This window comes from Podarcis vaucheri (assembly GCF_965113315.1).
Source record: "Podarcis vaucheri genome assembly, chromosome: W".
NCBI lineage: Eukaryota > Metazoa > Chordata > Lepidosauria > Squamata > Lacertidae > Podarcis > Podarcis vaucheri.
In genome coordinates, this window is record NC_138757.1 from 30,305,857 (window position 1) to 30,323,439 (window position 17,583).

Sequence of the window (17,583 nt, forward strand, 5' to 3'; positions counted from 1 at the left end):
TTGTTTACTCCTTTAATCGCAGATTGTCATCACCCATTGGCTGTACCCCCTATGAGAAGATGTTTGGCAAGAAGCCCAACATCAAGCACATGAGAATCTTTGGTTCTGACATGTGGGTACACTCCCCACAAACCAACAAGCTTGGGAAGCGTGGGGCGCATGGTTTGTTCATGGGGTACGAAAAAGGTGCATACAGGGTATGGATGACTAACTCTATTTTTTATTTTTTTTATAAAATTTTTATTGGTTTTACAGCGTTTTTTAGACAATACAAACAAATAGAAAAACAAACAAACATGTATAATTTCATAACCTTTTTTCCATAATCCTCCTTTCTCGGACTCCCCCATACCTCCCCTTTCTACATCCCAATTTACCAAATTATTTCAGCAGCTTCTAAGTAGTTTTATCAAATATATATCATCTTAGTCCTTTCTGTTACTTAATCTTATATTGCTATATCCCTTTTTCTCTCAACACCTCGGCATTTTAGCATTCCTCAATTTTATAATAGTTCTTAAGATAAATTCTGAATTTCTTCCAGTCCTCTTCCGCCGTCTCTTTCCTCTGATCACGAATTCTGCCAGTCATCTCAGCCAGTGTCATATAGTCCATCACTTTCATCTGCCATTCTTCCACGGTGGGTAGATCTTGTGTCTTCTAATACTTTGCGATGAGTATTCTTGCCGCTGTCGTAGCATACATAAAAAATGTTCTATCTTTCTTTGTCACCAATTGGCCGACAATGCCCAAGAGAAAGGCCTCTGGTTTCTTAGGAAAAGTATATTTAAGTACCTTTTTCATTTCATTATATATCATTTCCCAGAAAGCCTTAATCTTCGGGCATGTCCACCAAAGGTGATAGAAAGTACCTTCAGTTTCTTTACACTTCCAACACTTATTGTCAGGCAGGTGATAAATTTTTGCTAGCTTGACTGGGGTCATGTACCACCTGTAGATCATTTTCATAATATTTTCCTTTAAGGCATTACATGCCGTAAATTTTATACCGGTGTTCCACAACCATTCCCAGTCAGCAAACATAATGTTATAACCAATGTCCTGTGCCCACTTAATCATAGCTGATTTAACTGTTTCATCTTGTGTATTCCATTTCAGCAGCAAATTATACATTCTTGACAGGTTCTTAGTATTGGGTTCTAACAGTTCAGTTTCTAATTTTGATTTCTCCACCTGGAAGCCAATTTTCCTATCTTGTTTGTACACCTCCATTATTTGATAATAATGGAGCCAATCTCGTACTTTGGGTTTCAATTTCTCATGACTCTGTAACTTCAATTTATCTCCATCTTGTTCCAAAATTTCCCAATACTTTGGCCATCCGGCCTCCATATTGAGCTTTTTCAATGCCTTAGCCTCCAAGGGTGACAACCATCTAGGGGTTTTGTTTTCCAACAGATCTTTATATCTTATCCAAACATTATATAAAGCTTTTCTAACAATATGGTTTTTAAAGGCCCTTTGAACCTTGATTTTGTCATACCATAAATATGCATGCCAACCAAATTCATTGTTAAAACCTTCCAAATCCAGAATGTCTGTGTTCTCGAGGAGCATCCACTCTTTCAGCCAGCAAAACGCTGCTGCTTCATAGTACAGTTTTAAGTCCGGCAGGGCAAATCCCCCTCTTTCTTTAACATCCGTCAATATTTTAAATTTTATTCTGGGCTTTTTGCCAGACAAATTTCGAAATGTCTTTCTGCCACCTATTGAAACAGTCCATCTTGTCGAGAATCTGCAAAGTTTGAAACAAAAACAACATTCTAGGCAATACATTCATTTTAATAACTGCAATTTGGCCTAGCATTGACAATTTCAAATTTGACCATATTTCTAGATCTTTTTTAATTTCTGACCAACATTTTTCATAATTATCTTTGTACAAGTTCAAATTTTTAGATGTCAAATAAACCCCTAGGTATTTCACCTTCTTGACGATTGTCAAACCTGTCTCATCCTGAAATTTCTCCCTCTCCGTAACTGTTAAGTTTTTTTCTAAGACTTTAGTATTTTGTTTATTCAGTTTGAATCCGGCTACCTGGCCAAATTGTTGAATTATCTCCAACACCCTTTTTGTACTAGTGTCTGGCTCTTGTAAAGTCAATACTAAGTCATCTGCAAAGGCCCTTAACTTGGATGACTAACTCTAAGTCCATTAAGTTCACAAGGAGTGTTGAGTACAATCCTAAGTGGGGGGAAAATGTGGGAATTTTCCAGAGTTACCCAGAGGAGGATGAAGGTGATGTCAAGCAAGCAGCTAAAGCTGAGAAAGCTGCTGAGGATGATGATGATGATGATGATGATCAGAGTTCGGATTCCAGTTCAGTGGGCGGTGCTGCTGCTGGTGTCAGTGACAGTGATGACACAGCAGAATACAAGAGCGCAAAGGCCTCAGTCAGACCATCTGATGCGTCTGACAATGAACTGGAAGAACCACTGTTCACCATTAGTCGCTTTTCTCCTAAGAAAGAGGAGATGAGTCCAGAAGACTTGCGTCTAGTACTCAGATCTGAGAGAGCCACGAAGGGCAAACCTCCAAAGAGGTATGCTGATGAGTTTGCTAAGACAGCAACTGCTGTTCTTAGTAGCTCAGAGAAGGTGTGGGAACCTTCAAGCTTCAAAGAGGTTCAGGAGTTAACCTCTAAAGATGCTGAGCCTTGGCTTAATGCTATGAAGGCTGAAGTTGATTCCTTGAACAGGAACCAAACTTGGGAACTGGTACCGGTAGTCCCAGGAATGAGTCTGGTTTGCAGCAAATGGGTCTTCAAGGCCAAGACAGACCAGAATGGCAAGGTAGTCAGACACAAAGCCAGATTGGTTGCCAGAGGTTTTTCACAGGTACCAGGACAGGATTACCACGAGACCTACTCACCCACAGTCAAATATGAGAGCATTTGGCTGATGCTCAAGATTGCTGCGGAGGAGAAACTACATGTTACCCATCATGACATTAATACAGCTTTTTTGTACGGGATTTTGAACGAGGAGCTGTTCATGCTTCCACCTGATGGGATGGAGATACAGAAGGGAGTGGTCTGTAAACTGCGGAAATCCTTATATGGTCTTAAGCAGAGTGCCAGGTGTTGGAACACAAAACTCACTGAGACATTGCTTTCTCTAGGTTTTCACCAGGGCAAAGCTGATCCATGTGTGTTTGTCAAGGAGGAGGGGCAAAACAAACTGTATTGTTTATGTTTTGTTGATGATCTTCTGATGTTTTGGAAGAATCAGGCTTTTTATCAAAGCACCCTAGCTCAGCTGAAGGAGCACTTTGACATGAAGGATCTTGGTGAGGTATCCAACTATCTTTCTCTGCAGGTGGAGAGGGACCAAGCAGGTAATTTTCTGGTACACCAAACACAGAAAATTGCTGATGTGTTAACCAGGTTGAATTTGGTTGATGCAAACCCAGCAGACACACCGATGGTGACAGGTTACCAGGTAGACAGTACTGCTGAAGCGTTTTCTGACACAACGCTATACAGATGCATTCTAGGCAAGCTGAATTTCATTGCCAGATGTTCAAGACCTGACATTGCTGTAAGCTGTAATCTGCTTAGCAGACATGCCAACAATCCTATGATTCAGGATTGGAAAGCTCTGAAGCGCATAGCCCGCTATTTGAAAGGGACTATGCACTACAGGCTGAGGTTCACCAGTCAGAAGACTGGAGGTCTTGAAATCTTTGCAGACGCAAGTTTTGGAAGTGACACCACGGATGGTACAAGCACTTCTGGAGTATGCTACATGTACAACCACTGCCTGTTTGACTGGTTGTGCAGGAAGCAGACAACAGTGAGCCTAAGTTCCTGTGAAGCAGAACTCAATGCTCTGTCATTTTCACGCATGGATTGTGAATGGTTGATGCAACTGTTTAAGGACATCAGAGTGTCTGTGAAATGTCCTGTACAAGTGTATCAAGACAATAGATCCTGTTTGGCTTTGCTGAACTCAGAGAGTTGCAAGCAAAGAACCAAGTACTTGCAGATTAAGCTACATCGTGCAAGAGAGTGTATTCAGAAAGGACTGATTCGGGTGTCCTACATGGCAGGAAATGAAATTCCTGCTGATCTGTTGTCTAAGGTTGTTAACAGAGAACAACTTAAGGTTTATGTACAAAGGTTGCAATTGGGTTGAACCACAGGTACTACAGGTTACACGGAAAGGGGGAGGATGTTGGGATATTTCCGTTCCACCTTAAAAGGGAGCAGGCTTTGTGAGTCACAGAGTCTGCGCATGTCCTGTTCACAGGATGTTTTTGTTCTGCTGTTCCTTTCGATTTCGCAGTCGGTCAGAGACGCTGACTCAGAACGGTCATGTTTTCCTTTGTTCTGTTCAACGCTAAATAAAGTCTGTAAATTATGCTCTTCTGCGGTGCAAGCTTTCTGGCTGTGTTTTCTGCTGATAAACAGTGTGCACAAGCCTAGGATGTGGCAATCTATTTCTGAGGCTTCGTGTCGCTAACTGCTGGATCTGCCTGTCTACGGGAGATCGATGGACGTCCGGCAGCCGGCTTGGGGCCATGATGGACTATATCTCCCTGGCAGTTTCCCAACAGTAGGATGGGCAGGGGAATGACTGTCCTCCAACAGGGCCCCTCCCCAAGCACCCTGAACCTGCTGCCAATGCCCTGGAACCCTGTGGAAAGCCAAGTGTGCAACCGTGTCAGGAGTCAAGAGGAAAAGGTGGAAAGGGCAAAGCACAGGGAAGGGAGCTGGCACATGGCAAGATGGTACAAGGGGAAGGGCAGGCAGCAGAGAACAGAGGCTGGGCCTTGCCTCTTCCCTCCCCACTTCGTCTCCAGTCACGCTTGGCACCTTTCGTAGTCATCCGCCCCCAGCAGGAAGCCCAGGAGGAAGCCGATGGCACTCGGCAGAAGATTGGGCAGAGGCCGTAGCAGGAGGCTGGCGAAGAGGGTGGCTGCAGGGAAGAGAAAACATTTGCATGAGAGGAGGCGGGAGCAGGAGGAAGGCAAGCTCCCAGCCAGGACAGGCAGGCCTTACCTAGCATGTTGCCACTGACGTTGTTGCTCTCAGAGTATTTCAGCAGCTCCCGCAGGAAAGCCACCACAAAGCGGAACACGTTCTGGTGCGACCGCGGCAACTGGCAGATCACCTGCAAGACAGGGAGGGGCGGTTTGGAGTTTCAGTGCAGAGCTTTGCTAGAGGAGGGGCATGGATCACTAGCACGGTGTACTTGTTATGTTTGCAGGTTTAGACCTGGCATAAAAAAAAGAATGTTTAAAATGGTAACTGGACTAGAACTCTGCTGGGAACTTTGGGGAATAATACAACTGTAGAGTCGGAAGGGACCACAAGGGTTAACTAATCGAACCCCCTGCAATGCCTAAGGTGGGGCTCGAACTCAGGACACTGAGATGAAGAGTCTTATGCTCTACCAACTGAGATATTATAATAATAATAATAATAATAATAATAATAATAATAATAATAATAATAAATTTTATTTATATCCCGCCCTCCCCAGCTGAGCCGGGCTCAGGGCGGCCAACAACAATCAAATAAACAATCAAATAATCATACATTCTAAAAATATTTCATTATAAAAATTAGTTAAAATCAAATTGATGGCAACCAATTAAGCAAAATTCTGTGCAGGTTGCCAGAGGAGGGAGTCAGGCTGCGCCCTGACCAAAGGCCTGGCGGAACAACTCTGTCTTGCAGGCCCTGCGGAAAGATGTCAGGTCCCGCAGGGCCCTAGTCTCTTGTGACAGAGCATTCCACCAGGTTGGAGCCGCAGCCGAGAAGGCTCTGGCTCTAGTTGAGGCCAGCCTAACCTCTCTGAAGCCTGGGACCTTGAGGATGTTATTATTTGCAGACAGTAGGTTTCTCTGTGGGGCATACCAGGAGAGGAGGTCCCGTAGGTACGAGGGTCCTAGGCCGTATAGGGCTTTAAAGGTTAAAACCAGCACCTTAAACCTGATCCTGTACTCCACCGGGAGCCAGTGCAGCTGGTATAGTACCGGATGAATGTGATCTCGCAGCGAAGACCCCATAAGGAGTCTCGCCGCGGCATTCTGCACCCGCTGGAGTTTCTGGGTCAGTCTCAAGCGCAGCCCCATGTAGAGCGAGTTACAATAATCCAGTCTGGAGGTGACCGTCACATGGATCACAGTGGCTAGGTCAGGGCGAGAGAGATAAGGGGCCAACTGCTTAGCTTGGCAGAGATGAAAAAATGCCGCCTTTGTTATAGCTGTAATCTGCGCCTCCATAGAGAGGGAGGTATCGAAGATTACACCCAAACTCTTAACGGACGGTGCTGGCACTAATTGCACCCCCGCAAGAGATGGGAGTTGCCCCCTCGATCCCATATCGCTCCGCCCCAGCCAGAGGACCTCTGTCTTCGAAGGATTTAACTTCAACCGGCTCCCACGTAACCATCCAGCCACAGCTTCCAGACATCTGGTCAGTGTGTCTGGGGCCGAGTTAGGATGGCCATCCATCAACAGATAGAGTTGGGTGTCATCAGCATACTGATGGCAACCCAGCCCAAAACTCCGGACAAGCTGGGCGAGGGGGCGCATAAAGATGTTAAAAAGCATCGGGGAGAGAATCGCACCCTGAGGCACTCCACACACCAAGGAGTGACGCGATGACAATTCCCCCCCAAGCGCCACCCTCTGTCCCCGATCAGAGAGAAACGAGCGCAGCCATTGAAGGACTGTGCCCTGGATCCCCACGTCGGCAAGGCGGTGGTCCAGGAGTTCGTGGTCGACCATGTCAAAGGCTGCTGACAGATCTAGAAGAATCAGCAGCCCTGACCCGCCTCGATCCAGCTGCCTGCGGAGATCATCTGTTAGGGCGACCAGAGCCGTCTCGGTCCCATGACCAGCATGGAAGCCGGACTGGAATGGATACAAAGCAGATGTTTCATCCAGAAACCTACCAAGCTGTTCAGCAACCGCTCTCTCAATCACCTTACCCAGGAATGGAAGATTCGAGACCGGGCGGTAATTGGATAGATCTAAGGGATCTAGTGATGTTTTCTTTAAGAGCGGACGCACCACCGCCTCCTTCAGTTCCCCTGGGAATATCCCGGTGCCAAGGGACAAATTGATGATATCCCCCAGGGGGGCCCGCACCTCGTCTGGACACGCTCTAATCAGCCATGACGGGCAAGGGTCAAGAGGACAGGTGGTGGGCTTTCCAGCTTGGAGGAATCTGTCCACATCGGCTGGAGATAGCCGGTCAAAGTGGTCCAATACTGGACCCGAGGACAGTCGAGGGGCCTCCAGTTCCTTTATTGTATCCAAATTGGCAGGGAGGTCATGGCGGAGCAACAGGACCTTCTCCGCAAAAAAGCTCGCAAATGCCTCACAGCTGTGTGTCAGATTGTTATTTACATTTGGCTGTCCTTCAAGGGACGTTAAAGACCGAATTATACTAAATAATTGCGCCGGGCGAGAGCTAGCGGATGCAATGGAGGCCGAGAAGTAAGACTTCTTAGCGGCCTTCACTGCCATCTCATAGGTTTTCATAAAAACCCTATAAGATGTTCTTGAGGCTCCATCACGGGCACCCCGCCATACTTGCTCTAGCCGTCTGAGGTCCCGCTTCATTTTCTGAAGGTCCTCGGTAAACCAGGGAGCCCGGTTTCTGCGGGGTCGCAGAGGGCGCTTAGGTGCGATCTCATCGATGGCTGCCAGGAGCTGGGTATTCCAGCCCTCAACAAGCTCAGTCAATGAGTCGCCAGGGGGAGCAAGGTCCCGCAAGGCTTGACGGAATCTATCAGGGTCCATCAGCCTCTGCGGGCGAGCCCAAATCGGCTCGCCACCTAAGCAGGGTGGGGTTGGAAAGTCAATCCTGGCTTTCAGAGTGTAGTGATCAGACCATGGCACCTTCATCGAAGGAGACATGATCACATCTATGCCGGCGCCAAAGATCAAATCCAGCGTGTGGCCTGCTTGATGTGTGGGGCCCGAAACAAACTGGAGGAAGGGCCATAGCTCTGCAGTAAACCACCTGCTTTTCATGCAGAAAGTCTCAGGCTCCACCCCCAGCATCTCCCAGGAGGGTAGGGAACATCCCTTGTCTGAAATCCTGGAGAGCCACTGCTTGTCAATTTCGACAATACTGAGCTAGATGGCCCAGTATATGGCCGCTTCCTGGGTTGGAAATTCAAACGAGGTTCACTGAAACAGGTGGGCTATTGTTACAAGTCCTGGTCAGAAAGCAAAAAGGCAACATGTGCGCAGCCCACCCCCCTCCACAACCGAGAGGGGTGGTTATCAAAGGAGACATCAGCAACCTCTGCAGTTAACAAGGCTTCCCAGACCAGACTAGCCCTCCTGCCAGTGTGCCGGTTTACTGGCTTTCAGGGATGTTTTAGTGGATTTCCTGTTACTCGCGGCAACATTTGGACTAGATGACTTTGGAAATCCCTTCTGATTCTATGCTTCTGTACACACCACAGACCAGCCAGGAAGAGATGGGGCTCTGGGGCCGACCTGGCGACAGAGGTGGCTGTCATGTGAGCACTCAAGGCAGCGCTGATACAGTTCATAGCAAAGGACTGGTTCTGGCACTGCCTCCAGGAAGATGAGCAGAGCTTCGGCCACTGAGTGGTTACTGCCAGCTATTGAAACCTGGCAAGGAAAGTGTTCTGTCCTGTTACCTGCAGCCTGCCTCCTTCCCAGGCTGGTCCAAAGCAAGAAGCTTGGTCCTTATACATCTGGGCCCACCATGCAAGTTCCCCCTTTTGGCGCAAGGTGGACCTTGAACCCGCAGCCCTGAGATTAAGAGTGTCACGCTCTACCAGCTGAGCCATCCCACTGTAATTATCCCACACCTCCCCTCTTGATGAAGCTGCCTGCAAAGCTGATCTGCCGAGGAAATGTCCTTCTGCAGGCATGGTTTCAATCCAAACAACAAATACTAGTGGTCAACTCCAAAAGTGCGGTCAAGAAACCCTGCTTGCCAAAGAACAATTGAACGCACCCTTGAAGCTCCTTTGCAGCCATGTCTTTACCTGTCTCCACATCTGACACCACGTATGATGCTAGATGTGGGGCCTGCGGGCCTGTCAAGGTTCCCCACCTCTGCTCTATCTAGCCAGGCTGATGTTTTCAAATGGGGGTTAAAGCTGTTAAGCTGTTTGGATGCATGACTGGACTTTACTGTGGGCATTTCATTTTGCTGTGTCCCAGAGCCTTAAGGATGGGCTGGCCTAGGAACCTAAGCCACCAGGTATATAAAAGTGAGGTCCACTCCAGCCAAGAGCGAAAGAAAACCACCAAGCAGCTCTAATCCCCAACAATGTCCCCCAATGAGGATACGGATCGTCTCGGGAATGCTGGTGTCCAGGCACTCAATTCTCTCCTGCAGCTCGTCCTGCGTGCCTGGGGTCCGGAAGAGGTCCTCCTGAAGCAGAGTATCACCCATGCGTTCGGAAGGGATGAGGTACATCCTGGATAGCATGCAGAACAATCCAGCCCTGGGGTGCATAATGTGAGGTTGAGGAATGCCACAATGGAGAGAAGCCCATCACCAAGAGAGCTGGCACAAGGGCTGAGAATTGTATCCCGCCTGCTTTCCACAGTAGCATTCCTACTACCCTTCTCATGATTTGGGGCAATGGGAGAGTGAAATCATTCCCCGCTTCTTCTAGTGGCCAGTCTCAGAGAGCCGCTTTGATAGGGATAGACAGACAATGGTTGGGAACACTTGGGTTCTTCTGAGCCGCTCTAAGGAAGACCGTATGCTGAATGTCCCACCCGCTTCCGCTCCACCAAGGTGCCACTATACTCACAGCAGGAGTTTGTAAGAGCGAGTTGGTAGCTAAGATATTAATCAATTGTGGCGTTTGGAACCTGCACACCCCAAAACTGGTACTGGATTCCAGCCCACACCTATCCTTTCAATGGTACCGTCCCCCTCAGCTCACCTGGTGGCAGGCATTCTTGAAGAGGTGGTCCACCAAAAGCCAGATCTCCTTGGCCGCTCAGTGGAGTCATCACCATCCTGGGGTACGATATCCAGAAACTGCTTCTCCTGGAGGTCCAATGACAAGCAGGACTGGCACGAGAGCCTGACAGAATGTGTGCCTGTATGCATTCTTTCCTTGCTCCAGCTGGGTGGACAAGTCTTGCCCTCTGAGGCCACAACTAGGGCTGGGCGATAGCTGGCTTTCAACACGGTGATATATCACTAGCTAAACATTGCAATACACCAATATATCACGATGTCTGAAAAAAGATGGAGCTATGTAGAGGCATTGGCTGGCTTCACGGTTTCCCCCGCATTGTGATTTTTGCTGCCCCCTGCAGGAGGGCAGGGGAAAGCTGAACCGGAAGAGTCCACAGGGGCTGCAGGAATCTAGAGAAGCATTGTCTGGCTTCACATTTTCCCCCCACATGATGTTTTTTGCATAGTACACACACATATCATGATTCGCAATATATTGCCAGGTCAGAAATTATGAAACCAGTTGTGGACAAGATGGATTGTTTCAAGAGGTGGCAGAGAGATATCTCTAGGTTTGTCTGGCAGGGCAAAAAGCCCAGAATAAAATTTAAAATATTAACTGATGCTAAAGAAAGAGGGGGGTTTGCCCTGCCAGATATGAAACTGTATTACGAATCAGCAGCTTTCTGCTGGCTGAAAGATTGGCTACTTCTTGAAGACACTGACATTTTGGATTTGGAAGGGTTCAACAATGTGTTTGGGTGGCATGCATACTTGTGGTATGACAAGGTTAAAGCTCATAAAGCATTTAAGAACCATATAGTCAGGAAGACACTGTTTAATGTCTGGACAAGATATAAAGATCTATTGGAGAGTAAGACCCCAAGGTGGTTGTCACCGATGGAAGCTAAGGCTCAGAAAAGACTCAGTATGGAGGCCAATTGGCCAAAGTATTGGGAGATAGTAGAAGAAGATGGAGATACTTGGAGACTGCAGAGTTTTGAGAAATTAAAGGGCAAGGTGCGAGACTGGCTACATTATGGTCAGATTAGGGAGGTCTTTAAGGTTGATAAAAAAATAGGCTTCCAGGTGGAAAAATCGAAACTAGAAACAGAACTGTTAGAACCAAAAACCAAGGTACTTTCAAGAATGTATAACTTGCTGTTAAAATGGAACACTCAGGATGAAACAGTTAAATCAGCAATAATAAAATGGGCGCAAGACATTGGTTATAATATTATGTTTGCTGACTGGGAACGGTTATGGACCACTGGTGTGAAATTTACGGCATGTAATGCCCTGAAAGAGAATATTATGAAAATAATATACAGGTGGTACATGACCCCAGTCAAGCTTGCAAAAATATACCATTTGTCAGACAATAAGTGTTGGAAATGTAAAGAAACTGAGGGAACATTCTTTCACCTTTGGTGGACGTGCCCCAAGATTAAGGCTTTCTGGGAAATGATCTATAATGAACTGAAAAAGGTATTTAAATATACCTTCCTTAAGAAACCAGAGGCCTTTCTTTTGGGCATTGTTGGCCAAATGGTGTTAAAGAAGGACAGAACTTTATGTATGCAGTAACAGCAGCAAGGATACTCATCGCAAAATATTGGAAGACACAGGATTTGCCCACCCTGGAAGAATGGCAGATGCAACTGATAGACTACATGGAACTGGCAGAAATGACCGGCAGAATCCGAAACCTGGGAGAAGAGACAGTGGAAGAGGACTGGAAGAAATTTAAGGACTATTTGCAAAAGTATTGTAAATTGCATGAATGCTAGAATGATGCAGGATATAAAGATAACATGGCATTAGTGACTTAGCGGAAAGGAGCATGAAAATAACTGAACTATAAGTATAAAGGTGAAATTTGAATAATATTATGTCAAGCTTAAATATTTAATTATTTGAAAACAAAGGGTAAAATTGGGGACATAATAGTTGAAACGTACAATTTAAAACAAGTTTTGAGAGAAGGCGAAGTATTGCTGAACATGATTTTGTAAATGGGAACACAGGAAAGGGAGATGTGAGGGAGTCAGAAAAGAGGGTTATGGAAATTTGGTTTATGAAGTTTAACTATGTTTTATGTCTTTTATATGATTTTTTGTCGGTTGTCTTTTCTTTTTGTGTGTGTATTTTATCATCTTGGTGATGGTGTTTCTTATTCCTTTTGGGTTGTGTATGTGTATGGTGTTATATTGATTAAAACCTTTAATAAATATTTTATATAAAAAAAGAAATTATGAAACCAGTCTCACTATCTAGACTTCAAGCTGATTTGAAAATATATCTATATTGACATATCGCCCGGCCCTAGCCACAGCAAGCATCTCAAGGGGGAAAACAAAAAACAAATTGCTCGCACCCCAAATCCAAGCTCCCCCTCCCCCTATTAATATGCAGCTAGTAATCCTCCCACTCCGGATGTGCAGTTCACCCAAAAGCTTACTGAATATGCAGCTGTGGACATGAGGTTTGGCTAACATTTTATTTAAATTGCTGGAACCTGCCCTGGGACCTTAGGGTGAAGGGCAGGAAATAAGTAACAAAAACAGCAACAGAACATGGATGGGCCTTCATAGGTTGATGGGCTGCAGCCCCAGCCAGCATGATGAGATGATGGGGTCACATGTTCACCACCCCTTGTCTAGAGCACGTTGCAGAGGCAGTGGTAGAAACTGAGCAACAGCTGGAGCCCCAGCCCACGACTTTGTCTGGTCAATGCAGCACACAGCAGCTGGTGAACCATGCCTCCCGCCTCCTTCCCATCTTCCTCTCCAGAAATGTTCAGGGTGGTTAGTTCTATCTCAAGCTACCACATTCAAGAGAAAGAGAAAGAGAAAGAGAGGAGGGGGAGCAAGAGAGCTTTAGGCGCACAGCAGTGGCAAGCAGCCCATCACTAAAAGGAGTTGGCAAGGATGGAGAATTTGATCCCCTCATCCCCAGGGCAGCTGTTGATTAGGACCCAGTTCATCCCCCCTCTCCCCCCCCCGCCAATACTCCCTGCCCCTGGAGAGAGAGAGAGAGAGAGAGAGAGAGAGAGAGGGGGGGGGAGGGAGTATTGGTGTGGGGAATGACACATACTGTATCAGAGTCTTAGTGGAAGAGTAGCTGGTGCCTGCTAAAGAACACAGGAGCCTTGCTGGGTTAGAACAGCATTTTGTTCCCACAATGGCCAACCACATGCCCTTGGGAGTCCATAGGGACACGGGGACAAGAGCACTCTGTCCATCATGTTCCCCAGAAACTGGTAATCAAAAGCATGTGGTTTGTGATAATAGTGGCAAGAAATAGCCACTGATAAACATATCCTCCATGGCTCTAAATGTCTACAGCTGTCCAAATTGACAGTCACCACTGTCTCCTTGTGGCTAGGATAATACACCCAAGTAGATCTGATTTCGAGAGGAGTGACATTTCCCTGAGCCACCCCAAAGCAGCCACTACCGCTTCCCAAATGCCAGTGCTCAGGTGGTAAGAGTAAGCCAGAGTGGCATAGCCTGTGCAGCAGTGGCTGCGCACAGAGACAAGGAGAAAACTGGCTCTTGGGGCCAGAGGGGGCTGGCGCCTGCATCATGAGACTGGGCTTTCTGCCTCCCGTGCTGCCAATCGCAAGCGGACCCAGAGTCAAGCAGCGCGAAATCAGTGACAAGCAGTGCTGGCAAATTCTGGTTTCGTCTCCGTTCTCCTCTGCCGAGTTCTACAAGGGCCACGTTGAGACTAGGGAAGAGACCAAAGCAGAGAGCTAGAGCCACCACCTGGACTGGATTTGAGTCAGAAGGCAGGCAGGTGCGGGTTGCCTGAGAGGAAAGTCAGGTTGGTGGGGTAGTGCCTGGTTTGCCCTAAGGGACCAGCTGCCACTGCATGGAGCAGCTGCTGATCGGTGACAAGGGCAACTCCATTTACGTGCCTTCGAGGCACATGCACACTGCCGCAAAGCTGGAAGGGGCACTTGAAGGGGCAAAAATGCCCCCCCCCCAAGAGCACAAAAGCGGCAAAGTGGCATGGAAACAGCATCTTGACTCCCTCCCAGGAGCTTTGGCACCGACCTCTCAGGCCTGCGGAGAGTTGGAGCAAGGAGTTTTGCAGGGAGGCTGCTGGTTTTCAAAAGGCCTTTCAAAAGGGCTTCCGGAAGTTTAGAGGGGGTTTGCAGGCTTTTCCAATGCTGTCCCCAATATGCGCAATTTCATTTAAACGCATTTAAATGCTTGGCCGGGGGTTGGACTCGATGGCCCTTGTGGTCTCTTCCAACTCTATGATTCTATGATTCTATGATTCTACGGTACCTCGGAACGCAACCCCCGTGTAAACGGGGTGTTGCCTGTACCTGATTTGAGCCCGCTACAAGAACATCTAGAGGATAGCAAACCAACTGTTACCTTTTCTAGGAAGCTGTCTTCTCCCTGAGATCAGAGGAGGAAGGCAAGAGCAAAAGACAACCAAGGGTGTTAATGGCACAGGCCCTGAGAAGAGAAAGAAACAGCCCGTTGGCTGAACAGTATCTGGGCAGATGGCAGGGAAATGCACACGGTTCAGTGGCCCTGCGAAAGGGCAGGTGGGAGGACCAGAACCTGGGATGACTCAGTCAAGGCAAACAAAGGGCATGAACAGCACACAGGAAGCGGATGCACAGCTACAGAAGCTGAAGCTGAATGCAGCGGAGGACCCCCAGCCCCCACATTTCTGAGTGGAAGAGCAGCTGTTTTTCAAGCAGGCAAGCAGAGTGGGAAGGGTAGACATCCAGCACAAGGCTTCCAAGGAGGTCCCGAAGCAGCTTGGTAGGTAGCTCCCACTGATGGTGAGGAAATAGTCCTTGCCACGGTCAAGGTGAAGGACAAAGCTAGCCTCAATCTTCTCTTCCTTGCGGACGCACACATCCAGGGAAATGTCCCCTGTCTCACCTAAAATGGGAGGAGGTCAGGTAGATACACTCTTTGGCACAGCCAAGTTGGCTTGTCTGTAAATTAAAAGTGAAGACAGTGAAGAATTGAACAGAAGGACACAATAGGAGCCTGCTGGATCAGGCCAATGGCCCATCTAGTACAGCATCCTGTTCTCACAGGTGTATGGGGGAAACCTTAACTTCAAGAATTAGGGGAAGAAGCGACTCAGTTCCCACCCCCAGCCCACTTTCCTCTCTAGTCCTCCAAAGCAGCAGCTGCACAGAAGATGGTGACAGGATACTGGGGGGTGAGAGAAAGTGATCCTAACAAAAGAATATAAAAAGGGAAAGGATTTTTGCGCCCCCAATGTACCTTTCTTTTTTAGTTAGTTTACATTTCATTGAGTTTTTAAAAGTTTGGCTAGTTCTATATGATCCCCAAGATATTTTTGCGCCTCCACAACATAAAAATACGCATTGTTTTAAAAAAGTAATTTTTGGACGGAATGCTCTCACTGGTTAACTGCGATGCCAAAAGGTGTTTTGGGACCCTCCAGCATTGTTTGGCTTCAATTCATTTGTGTGTGTGTCTTTGTTTAAAGCTGGTCACACACACTTTTACACTTTGGGCTCAGCTGCTTTGACGTGTGGCCCTTGGAGGCTTGAGCATGGGGCAATGCAGCCCACAAATGTTAAGCCTCCCCTGCTCTACCAAAATCCCAAGATTTGAGGGAGGAGGGTTGGGAAGAGGAGGAGAAAAGGAAGGCCTTCCCTAGATGAGCCTTGGGGTCCCGTTCCAACTCTACAGTTCTCTGATTCCCGAGAGAGACGCGCTGGGCTCCAAGTATCCCTCGCAGGGATCAGCGCGAAGCCATGGCTTCCAATCCTGGCTGTCACTGAGCTTGGGGATAAAGGAGAAGTGGAGGGTGAGCTGCCCGTTGTTTGTGATCTGGAACTTCTCCTTCTGCAGCTGCCGGAACTTCACATTCTCAAACGGAAACTGGAGAGCAAAAAGGGGGGGGGAGGAAAGAGAGTGCTTGCCTTCAGCAGAGGCAAGGAAACGAGCTCCAGGGGGAAGTTTGTCCTTGGCCCCGGGCTCTCGTTTAGGGGACTGCACATGCAACAGGTCCACGTGGGGCTCTCCAGATATTGCTGCACTTGCCCCTGGCCATGTTGGCTGGGGATGATGGGAGTTGTAGTCCAGCATCTGGAGGGCACCGCGCTGGCTACCCCTGGAGTCTTTGCCTGCGAGGAAGAGGAAGAGGCTGCCGCTCAGTGGAAGGGCATCTGCCTTGCCTGCAAAGGTCCCAGGTTCTATCCCCAGCATCTCCAGGTAGGGCTGGGAGAGATCCCCCGGAAATCAAGACTGAGCTAGATGGGCCAAGGGCTTCTTTCCCCCCTGGTCTTTTTGCAGCAAACCCTCTTTAAGGGGTTGGAGAGGATCCTATTCGTCTTTACCTCCCTCCAGGGAGGGAAGGAATTCGTTCTCCATCCTGTCCATCAACTGAACAATATCCTCAAGCACTTTCCGGTACCGTCGGTCGGCCACAACCTTCACCTATGGGGGCAGAGCACATTTGTTGGGGCTATGGACTAAAGGGGGGTTATGAGTTAAGAGCAGAAATGCCTGATGCACCCCCCCTGTTCCCAGCCCTGAAAGAGGCAAGTACTGTAACTCTGAGAGCTTCCCCAGGATGGCAGCGGCTGTGACTTCCAGAGCCAATGGGCTGAAGCCAAATGCTCCAAGCCAAGTACCACAGAAGCTCCATTGCATGAATGGAGCCAACGGTTAAGGTATACAGTTCAGCCCATGTGGTCTGCCATGCCTGCAGGAGCAGCGTGTACTCAGAACAGTGGAGAATGGAAGCCTAGGGATTTAGGAGAGCCAAAACCTGCCCACTCCTTGCACCGGAAGTCATTGGCCAAGGAGGAGCTCTGTGGAAAGGGGCCTGGTTGTTGGTCAGGGCCTGCCCAGATTCGAGGAGGTGCCACATAGCAGGCAACTAAAAACCCTGAATAGACGATAGCTCTGGCCAGGGCAGGTGTTACCCCTGTGAGGAAGAGGGAGCTGACGGGCTTGTGGTCGCTCCTTTTCAATTCCATGTGGCTTCGGTAGCTGAGCTGATTCTTGCTGCCTCCTCTCCAGAGGATTGGCTCACACCATGCTGGCACACGGCACTTCCCACTGCAAGGAGACAGTTGGACTGGCTGAGGCAACACACAAGGCTCACACAGTCAAACTTTGGCTCCACACATGGCCTGTGATCTTGACCACGGTCAACAGCTGGAGATGATGGGGCTTGGGAGTCCAACTTCTGAAGGGGCGGACCTTGCAGGTGTGCAGGCATTTTGCCTCATGGAGAGAGTTGTTAGGAAATCAAAAGCTGCCTTCTTCCAGGTCAGAATGAATTTCTGACCTCCCCCAGTTTTGATTCCTACATCGCAGGGGGTTGGACTAGATGACCCTCGCGATCCCTTCCAACCCCACAGTTCATTAATTAAGTCTACTCTGGCTGGCAGCAGCTCTCTGTGGCCCAATCCTTTTTCAGGTGGAGGCGCCATAGAGTTTCAACTTGAGACTCTGCATACAAAGCATATGGCACACCACCAAATGATGATCCTTCCCAAAACCAAGGGGCCCTGTTATTCTTGTTCAGACACTATTTTTTCAGTGATCCAAAAGACCCTTTCTGGCACATGAAATGCTGCCCAAAGGAGCCTGCCGTTTTCCGGCTTCATCACTAC

At 48.0% G+C, this 17,583-nt stretch overlaps 1 protein-coding gene across 1 annotated transcript in view; it reads right to left on the reverse strand.

Annotated features, from left to right (window-relative positions):
• Positions 1 to 4,825: 4,825 nt before the first annotated feature.
• LOC309523267 (inositol polyphosphate 5-phosphatase OCRL-like) overlaps positions 4,826 to 17,583 on the reverse strand; it is a gene marked incomplete at both ends in the record, with an annotated part of 307,035 nt that continues 294,277 nt past the window's right edge. Inside the window, 3 exons of the mRNA XM_082207049.1 lie at positions 4,826 to 4,941; positions 5,025 to 5,136; positions 8,489 to 8,616. Of these exons, the coding sequence (XP_082063175.1) occupies positions 4,826 to 4,941; positions 5,025 to 5,136; positions 8,489 to 8,616 (356 nt within the window). The remainder of the gene's footprint in view (positions 4,942 to 5,024; positions 5,137 to 8,488; positions 8,617 to 17,583) is intronic.